The 9,839-nt window shown below is 39.2% G+C and overlaps 1 protein-coding gene across 1 annotated transcript; it reads right to left on the bottom strand.

Moving 5' to 3' along the window:
- Positions 1–6,775: 6,775 nt before the first annotated feature.
- IFT57 (intraflagellar transport 57) lies at positions 6,776–9,728 on the bottom strand. The gene is made up of 4 exons (XM_002052501.4): positions 9,533–9,728; positions 9,088–9,404; positions 8,267–9,035; positions 6,776–7,960 (listed from the first exon to the last, which is right to left on the bottom strand). The coding sequence occupies exons 2-4, from the start codon at positions 9,379–9,381 to the stop codon at positions 7,815–7,817; spliced, it is 1,209 nt and encodes a 402-aa protein (XP_002052537.1). The 5' UTR covers positions 9,382–9,404; positions 9,533–9,728; the 3' UTR covers positions 6,776–7,814.
- Positions 9,729–9,839: the final 111 nt, after the last annotated feature.

Raw genomic sequence — 9,839 nt, 5'->3', positions numbered from 1 at the left:
CAACTTTGTTAACTGTCGCGGCTCCATTTTGTGTATGCGTGTGTGAATGCTTGTGTTCATGTGTGTGCGTGTGTGCGTGTGTGCCGCCATGGGAAACTCTGAAATGCCTTTTTCTTTAGCCGCTGCGGCATTTGTTGTCGCTGTGTGGCCTCTTTGTGCACAGCAAACAACAAATAACATGTAGAAATATACGAAGAAGAAAAAAATACAAAAATAAACGAGAAAAATACCGAAATACATTTTGTAATGCGCCGCAAAAGGGCCGACCTCATATTTATTGTCTGTTTATCTCTTGCGTTCGGCCTGCTCTAACTGATTGCCTTTCATTTTCTTCGTCTCATCTTCTGCTGAATGAAACAAACGCTTCATTCACAAAGATTCACAAAAACATAAAATAAAAGCAAAATGATCAAAATTTCGTTAATTTTACACAACTCTGCGCCTTTTGTTATTTTAATTAAGTGGCCCCAAAAAGGATTGCCTCTTGTTATTGTTTTGTTTTTGGTGCCTGCTGTTGGATTTTTTAATTAAGTTTTCGCTTTGCGGAGCTGGCGAATTGACATGAAGCATCAATAAAGTTTAACAAAAAAAATGCTCAAATTGTTTCTCCTTGTGGGGCTGAGCGCAGTTTCTTTCCATAAAAAAAAGGCAACTTCTTTATTTTTGTAAATAATAACAACTGTTTCAATTCGTTTTTGATGGCTTTATTCCGTATTTTGTGCCCAACATTTGCATATATCCAATCAGCAGATCCGCAAATTGATTTTTTACAGACAGACATGCGGCAATGCCTTATTCAGCATGCACAACTACATATAGTGACATCTGCTGAAATTTTAAGAGCATTTATAAACAATTAAATCGAATCAACATATAAATAAATATACTTTATAAGCACTTGCCAAAAGCTGCATCAAAACAAAATATTAAACATGTATTTTACTTATCGAAAATGTTCAACATGTGAATTAACAATGCCAAAATTTAAATTTATCCACAAATAATATTTTATATGCATATACATCATACTTAATTATAGACAATTTCATCCTTTCTTTGCCTTGGGATTGTTTTAAGTGAGACTCTTTGACTCAACACAGTAAATTTTTAAGATCATAAATAATTTTCACAAATGCTTGAATAGAACATTTTCCGGAGAGCATACAATCCAAATTCAAGCTATCTTAATTGAAGTACAAAATATTTGTGGTACTCAGTTTTATATTTTAAGTGCATATTTGCTTAATTTAAGCATATTGTGGCTTAGCTTAAGAGCACTATGTGCATATGTTCACAACTTTAGAATTAACATACATTTTAGAACAAACTAGTTTGAAAAAAAGTTCGTTTGATTACTAAACTTTTTCTTAAATCAAGTTTGATTAATGTTAAGTATGAGTAATAATTGTATGCAGACAAATTAATGGAAGTGCATTAAGAATGATAACATATCAATTATTATTAGCTAATATAGCTAACTTATTTGATCCACTGAAAACTGGTTTCAAGTTAACAACATAAATATTCTTAGATCATTTAGTATAACGCCAGTCGGCAACATTCTTCAAATGTTACCTGTCCCGAAAAGAAACCTAAACAAACGCAAACAAACCAAAGTAACTCAGCTCTGTTCGCAGCGAAACAAACTGTGATTCACCTTAAAATAGGCCTCTAAATAACTATGTGAGTGTGCGTGTGCTTGCATGTGTCTGTATGTGTGTCAAATGTTTCGCTTTCTCGCCGTGTATGTGCCACCGATTGCCACTTAACTTTGCCACACACTTTGCCCACCAGCTTTATGGCAAATTAATAAGCCACGAAAATTCCAAATAAACCATAAATTTTATTAATTTTCTATCCGTCTGACTAAAAGAGCTGCCACACACACACGCATGTAAATATTCAGAAAAGTATCTTTTTTATATTTTTATTGAATGGCCGCTACAATGACAGCGATTCAGATGTTATTCTGAAGAAATCAAAAAATGAAAAAAAGTAGATATATGCTTATATAGAGAGACAGCAAAATACTACCGCACCGCACCCAATTATAATAAAAAACAAATGAAATCGATTTCGAATTTGGTAATTTTGTTGTTGTTGTATTTTTTTTATTGTTTCGATTCAGAACAATGGAAAAACCTTTTGCGCTCCTACAGAAGTGACAACAAATTTAAAATTTACGAAATAAAAATTAAAATTAAATAAAACACAATGGAAACTGGAAACCATAGAAACCGCGCAGAAGTAGAAAAAATAATATTAATAAAAAATAAATAAAATTAACATACTAACTAAATTGCATACGAAATGAGCAGAGAAGCGGGCAGAGAGGCTGCTCAATGTTCGATCGATAGCGCTTCTTTTTGATTTTGAATTTTTGGTTTTTTTATGGTCATAGTACGAGTTCATTGAGTTCCGAATTCATTGATGGATCGTGTCGCTATAACGGCAGCTAACTGTTCAACATGAACAACAGACAACGCAGCCATATTGGAAGTCTGGTCTGGTCTGGTCAAAAGCTAACACGCTCGTACATAATTCAAATTTATGCAGATGGATGTCGCAGCTTAGCCATGTGAAATAAATCACGCTTTTTAGGAGCCAGCGCATCACAAATTTGGCCGACACCTTGAATGAAACCTGGCAGCGCTGTCGCTGTCGCTGCCGCCGTCGCTGCCGCCGTCGCTGCCGCTGTCGCTGTCGCCGTCGCTGCTGTGAGGCAATCAGCACCCCCGAAAAGTTTGTCATCAGCTGTTGACAATGCCGCCTCGCACCTCGCTGCGGTCCAGTTTCGTCTTATTTATATAGCGACAATGCGCAGCTCAGATCTCGCCCACGTCTGCGCCTGTCTCCTCCTGAACCCAACCCTTGGCCCAGCTCCCGCTTCAGCTGCTTCTCTTCGTGAAATTTATGCGACCGCATCGCTGCCGTATGAATTTTTAATTTTTCACAAAATACCTTTTATTTTATGGTATTCTTTCATTTGTTGTTGCGGCTCTTGCTTGTTTCTTTTTTGTTTGTTTAATTTTGGCAATTAATGAAACTTAATACTTTTTGTGCACAGTGCACAATAAACAAAAAGCAAACAGTTGCGAGCAGCTTTTGTCAAGTCATCGTGAGTTAATGTTCAGGCGGAGCAGTCGATTATACAAATTAATCAAAAATTTCAAATGGAAATGGAAATTCGTAATTAAGTTAGCTATCCATTAATTATGTAGAGCAGTTTATTGTAGAATTTTAACAAAAACATAAATTGAACATATAAAGAAAACGTTTATTATAGAAACTAAACAAACGTATAGTAATAAGAAATTTTAATCAATATAAACTTAGCTATACAACTTTTACTTAAAGGAAGAGATGAGAAACTCAAGATGTTATAAGTGTCCAGACTTAATTCACATAGAATCTTAAAGTATAATTTATAGATTAAGCTAAAAACAAAATAAAACAAGAGTTTATATAATTTAACAACTTTACTACACATACAGGTTCATTGCATAATGACAATAATAGAATAATAATAATAATAATGACAATACTAATAAATTATTAATAATAATAGATAATAGACCAAGGATTATAAAGGAAAGCATTCAACAACATTTCCGAAAGAAAAGGCCAGCAAAGCCTTGTTAAAGTCAGGTCATCCGATGACACACACACACACACACGCACACACACGTACTCGCACACACCCAGAAGACCAAGACTTGAATGGCAATACATAAAATACCTTTTGTGGGTTATACGAATAATAGGGTTTGTTGGCCACAAAAGTCAATGGTCAGGCGTTTTATTATTGGCTGAACCAAAATGCAATCCCCCGCATTACTCACGTCTCCGTTTGTTTAGAAAGCTGCCAAGCTGTGAAATAAGATTTACGATCGATTTTCATGTGCTAAGCGCCACATGAACTTCCGTTGATTTAGAGCCAACAAAAATCAAAGTTCCCAAAAACTGGCAGCTGAGCTGAGGTGTTGCCCGACTCGCTGGCTGACTGCCAGGCGTAGGTGTCACCAGCTGCAGTCCCAAACCCAGTCCCAGTTCCAGTTCCAGCTCCAGCTTCATTTCGTTGCCGCTTAAACAAATTGAATTTAAAATTAATCGTGGATGGTATCGCTAACAAAAGAAAACAAAACAAACAGACAGAGAGAAAATATGTTTTATTACATTGATTTGCATTTAAATCGATGTTCCGACTGAGACGACTATATATAGTATATATATACATATTTATGGACGGGGTCTGGAAATGCGCGAGCGGGCAGAGGACAAAAATGTTGACAAGCTGACAACGAGAACCCGAAACCGAATCCGAAACCAAAAACCAAACTCAAACAAACAAAAAGAATCTTGAATGAATTTTCAAAAAAAAAAAAAAGAAAACAAAATATGAATGAATCTTTCGATTCGGATATTGTATTAGATCATAAATAAGTCAATAATGTGTTGGGCTTTGATGCAATGAAATATTAACGAATGCAACTTGTGGCTTTGTAGGTGGCGTCTGAGCATAAGGCGCGGGGCGTAGAGGGGCGGGGGGGCGCTGTACTTTATTTTTTGGTTTTTTCTTGCCACTATCTTTGGCTCTCTCCGGCCAACTGTGGGCAAATCACGATTTATGCTCAGCAAATGCTTTTTAGCCAGCGGCCAAAAAGCTGAACACAAATTTGTTCATTCAACGTAAAGTTGAAACTGGGCAACAGGTTTCTCGTCTTCCCTCTTGTTGTTGTTGTTGTTGTATTTTGGGGCAGCTTGCAAGTTGGTCGTGCCAAACAATGAGAAAATGAAACTCATCTGCGTACTCGCTCTTATCCAGCTGCTCCCAGCTCCAAACTTCAAGCTCCAAGCCCCAGCTGCCGCCTCCCACCGCACTCGGCAGCAGCAACAATGAGAGACGCGGCCGAGCGAGACTCGGAGACTCTCAAGTCTGAGCAACTGCGGCCAAAAACCAGCCCCAGAGCGAGTTGGCGAGTTGGCGAGTCGCAAGTCGCGAGTCGCGAGTCGCGAGTTGCCTGCCACTCACTCAGTGGAATGGCATCCGAATCCTACCGTGGGAAATGAACAGTAGTTGCTTTTGGCTTTTGGAGCAACAACAAGTTTAATGCTACAGTCAGTTGTTGTTGTTGTTGTTGTTGTTGCTGTTGTTGCTGCTGCTGTTGTTGTTGTTGTGGGCTTTGCAATTTCACTGCAGCTTTTCGGTCGTCGGCGCATATCAAATAAGCCTAATAATAATGCAATTTATGCCAAGCAAGCAAGAAAAGAGCCACAAAATGACTTTTGACTTGCTCTATTTTGCATGCCACAGACAGAGATGAGGCAAAACAGGCAAGGGCTAGCAGGGTAAGAGAGAAAGAGAGAGAGATAGAGATAGAGAGAGAGAGAGAGAGAGAGAGATAGAGAGAGATTTATGTATATGAAATTAATTGCTTATTTTTATTGTTTAATTTTCGACCTAAATTAAACGCAAAAATATTTCTTATTCAAATTTTATTTTTATTATAAACATTTCATCATCATCTTTCTCGGCCAAGAAAATGGAATTCAAGCCCATATTCTTTCAAAAATAGATCTTATTTTATTATTTACTTATTTATATATTATATATTTATATAAATTTATTTATATTTTGGGCCATCTCAATTAAACCTAATTGAATTTGCAGCAAATATAAGAAAGATGACATTAAAAATAAACAAATTGGATATTTGCGCAAATAAAATATATAAAAATATATATTTTAATCAAATAAATAAGTGCACCAATCCATCAGAAGCTATAATTAATCGACTCAAGCGAAGGGATATAAGTATTATATATGAGTGTGTGCGTTTGTGTGTGTGTGTGTATGTGTGTGTGTGTGTGTGTGTGTGTGTGTATGCATGTATGTATGTATGCATTCATGTATGTATGTATGTATGCATGCATGTTTGTTTTCTAATTATTTGTCGCTTTGCTGAAAATTTAAAAAAACGAATTTCTACCAAGTGCCCTCCTCCTCGATTCTCAAAAAGTCAAGTAGGCTCTGCAGTTTTTCATGCTTAGCTAGTAGTGCAGTGTTTTTTTTTTTTTGGTATTTTGTTGTTGTTTTTTTTGTGCATTTTTATGTATGAATATGCATGTATGTATAATGTATGTATGATGTATGTATGTATGATGTATGATGTATGTATGTATGTTGATGTATGTATGTATGATGTATGTATGTATGATGTATGTATGTATGATGTATGTATGTATGATGTATGTATGTATGATGTATGTATGTATATTGATGTATGTATGTATGATGTATGAATGTGTATTGATGTATGTATGTATGATGTATGTAGGTATGATGTATGTATGTATGATTTATGTATGTATGTATGTGTGTATGTATGTATGTATGTATGTGTGTATGTATGTATGTATGTATGTATGTATGTATGTATGTATGTATGTATGTATGTAAGTATGTATGTATGTATGTATGTATGTATGTATGTATGTATGTATGTAAGAACATACGTATGTACCTAAAACGTTGCCCACAAAATCATTGATTCGCTTTTCCATCGAGGAAGCTTGGATTCTGCGAAGTGTGAAACACGTCTCAAATGATTTTTTCAAAATATCATCGAAGCCTGTCCTTTTTAGTTTTAGTACCAACGCCGAAATGGACTATATCCCTTTTGAAAAGTTCAACCAATGAAAATCTAAATTGAATATTTTTCCTTGAAAACCCTCTTGAATAAAACGCATTGAGCTTGAGTTTCTATACCATAATTCATTATTTTAATTGATTATATTATATATTTAATTCTTTTAACAAACTTATAAATGATTTACATAAGCTGTATACTATACTCCGATTCATATATATATATGTATATTTATATATAAGTGTGTGCAGTATTTAACATTGGGTTTATTTGACGGTCTATTGGCTCACATACGGTTATTTCAAGGATGGAAAAACCTGCACGCGTGCAAAGAATATTCGTTGGCTGTTTCCACGCTGTTTTGTTTTGCTTCCTTTTGGTTTTTGGGAAAACCTTTTAGCACCTTTGGCCAGCCGCAGCGAAAATCACAACAAGTTGCGCATCGGGATCACAGCCTGGACCTGGCAATTGGGCATTGGGCATTGGGCTGATAAGCCGGGCCAAGTGGGCAAACAAAGCGTTTGCGCGTGCGCGGCAGGCAGCGTAGAGGGAGAAGCAGCGGGTAGCGTGTCGCAGTTAGAGGGAGAGGGAGCGACAGGGTCAGGGGTAGCAACACCTACAAGCCAGTCCGGGGTTTCGCGGTTGCGTCTTAGGTTTGCTTTGGTTTTGGTTTCGGATCGGTTTGGTTAGGTTCAGTTAGGTTGGGTTGGATTGGATTGGGTTGGGTTGGGTTCGGTTCGGTTATGTGGTAGTCGCGGCCGAGGCGGCTTCTTCTCATCTACGCGGACGATAGTGCGACGTGGCTGCTTATCTGATCAGCGCGCAGGACACGCGTGTCCATGTGCCTGTGTGCGTGTGTGTGTGTGCGTGTGAAGTGGAGATAACAAAGAGGTGATAATTGACCGCCCTATTGGCTTAGCAACCAATTACGAAGCTTATCAGCAGCGCGGCAATCAAATCAAACGCTCGTCGACGGGGCGGAGCAACGCCGGTGGTCCTTCCCCCTCCGCTCCGCTCACCTGAACTGATTGTGATACGCATCGATCGGTGTAAACAAGGCCAACAACAACAACAACTCGCACCCATGGCCAAGTGTGAAATATGACCGGGCACAGATCGCATTCATATGCTAAGTATACATTTTTATAGACTCCTGCCGTCCTATCAGTTGTTTGCCTGATCAGCAGCGCCGAGCGTTTGACGCACTGTGTCCTGGTCGTGGGCATGCACCAGCAGTGCCACCTCCAGATTCAGTTGCGCAATGTCGTCCTTGAGCTTGACAATCGCCTTCTTTATCTGCTGAACGGAGCCTGCAAAGGTAACAGTTTTAAGAGGATGACTCCAATATCAGGGATCAGGCAGAGCTTGGTCTAAACTTTCGTTTTAAGAGGGTAAAGGGTATCGTCTAGTCGGCCACAGTCGACTAGATCTTTCTTCTCTATGGGAAAAACAATTCCCAGAAGTTAAAATTATTATTATGGACTCTCAGATAAAAGTCAAAAATGTTTGATTAAATTTTAAGTAGAATGAACTTGCCTTTCTACATAGGAATTCATATCCTTCTATATAGCTGATTATCAGAAATGTATTACAATTATATTGCATTGCATACTTACTTCCATCTGACATAACCTGACCGCGTCGCTCCATTTCCTGTTTCTTGAGCTCCTGCTCGGCCATCACCTCGCTGAGCTGGGCCATTTGCTGCTCGGAGTCCGTTTGGAGCTGCGTCTGCGCGTACTGCACGGTGGATAGCTCAATGGAGAGCTCCTTGTATTGCTGGATGAGCTGCTGGAGCTCGTTGTTCAAATGTTTTTCACGGCTCTCGATCTTCTCCAGGCTGAAGGTGAACTCGCTGTGCAGTTTCTTGAGCTGCGTCTGCGTGGTCTCGGCCACATTGGCGATGCCCGTGTTGAGTGTCTCCATTTGGGTGATGTGTGTGCGCCAGTCGCGGGCATCCGCCTTGACAAACACCTTGAGCTGTGGCAGCACGCGCTCCAGCTCCAGACGCCACTCCTGATGATCGCTGAGACGGGCGTTCAGCTCGCGGCTTTGCTCGTCCGTGCCGCTGGCTGGCATATCGCCCATGGCACGCTTCTGGCGATTGAGCCAATTGAGCTGCTTGAAATTGTGCGCCTCCAGCTCGAGATCGCTGTCATCGCTGAGAGCGGCGGCGTTTTGCTCATCCTCCAGCTTCTCCAGTATGATTTCGGCATTGTCTTCCAAATAGTCGCCCACGAACTCCTCCTCCTGAACAATGTGCAGGCGCTGATAGTTCACCTTGGTCACCTTCAGGGCCTGGGTGGCCAGAACGTCGAGCACCATGAGGCAAATGGGTCCGGCGCCACGTATGAGCTTGTTGGGCGCAAATTCCACGGGCACGTCCTGCCATGATGAGGATGAGCTGGCTGTGCGCCGAAGAGAATCACATACTCACAATTTCCTCTAGTATTTGTATGATCTTGGCTATAACCGTATTGGGATCATCGTGCTCCTGTGGCCGTTCCATGTCCTTGCCCAGTTTCTTGCACAGCCACCAGCAAATCAGCGTAAACATGAAGAACTGCTCGCCCGGATTTGTGGCCTTGACAAAATAGAAACGCGACAAGGGCTTTAATTTGTACTCCCTCAGCAGATGCTTTTCATAGTTTAGCAATTTTAGTTTTTCCAGCAAATCATCCGATTGAAAATTTTGCAATTGTTGCGTTTTGGCCTCAACGTCTTCCTGCATTTTGTCGGCGCTGAGTTAAATGTCTGAAAAAATTAAAAATGTTTGTTAGTTCACTTTTTTTATCTCCATGACAACCGCAAAGGGCAAACGCAATGCAACGCGTGCGCTTAAAATGCATTTACTAATTGTTTCACTTAGAAGTAAAACTTACTATATAAGTTGTTTTGTTTTTTCATTTATGCATATTGAAGAATTTACAATTTACATTTTTACTTCATTCAAATAATGAACTATTTAGCGCGCAATAATTACTCAACAGATGGCGGTATACAAACTTGCCGTTCGCATGCATTAAATAACATGTTACAAGTATCGATAAGTATCGGAACGACACAGAAAGGCTGCTGAGTACTTGTTAGATCTACGATAACGCTGCAGTACTTAGCGTCTGCACAGTTAAAAATATCTGCAATTTTTGGCATATTATAAATAAAATAAAAAATAGTATTATGAAATAA

Source organism: Drosophila virilis, chromosome 4 (genome assembly GCF_030788295.1).
Source record: "Drosophila virilis strain 15010-1051.87 chromosome 4, Dvir_AGI_RSII-ME, whole genome shotgun sequence".
In the NCBI taxonomy this organism is placed as follows: Eukaryota; Metazoa; Arthropoda; class Insecta; order Diptera; family Drosophilidae; genus Drosophila; species Drosophila virilis.
The sequence above is the reverse complement of the archived record's forward strand: the minus strand, read 5'-3'. Positions and strand labels throughout refer to the sequence as shown.

What these genes read in the sequence shown, in the direction of transcription:
- IFT57 (XM_002052501.4), bottom strand. Translation starts at nt 9,381, where the DNA reads ATGCAGGAAGACGTTGAGGCCAAAACGCAACAATTGCAAAATTTTCAA. An exon ending in TACAAATACTAGAGGAAATT is followed by an intron (nt 9,036 to 9,087) that starts GTGAGTATGTGA and finishes TCATCATGGCAG; the next exon opens with GACGTGCCCGTGGAATTTGC. An exon ending in TCAGGTTATGTCAGATGGAA is followed by an intron (nt 7,961 to 8,266) that starts GTAAGTATGCAA and finishes TTACCTTTGCAG; the next exon opens with GCTCCGTTCAGCAGATAAAG.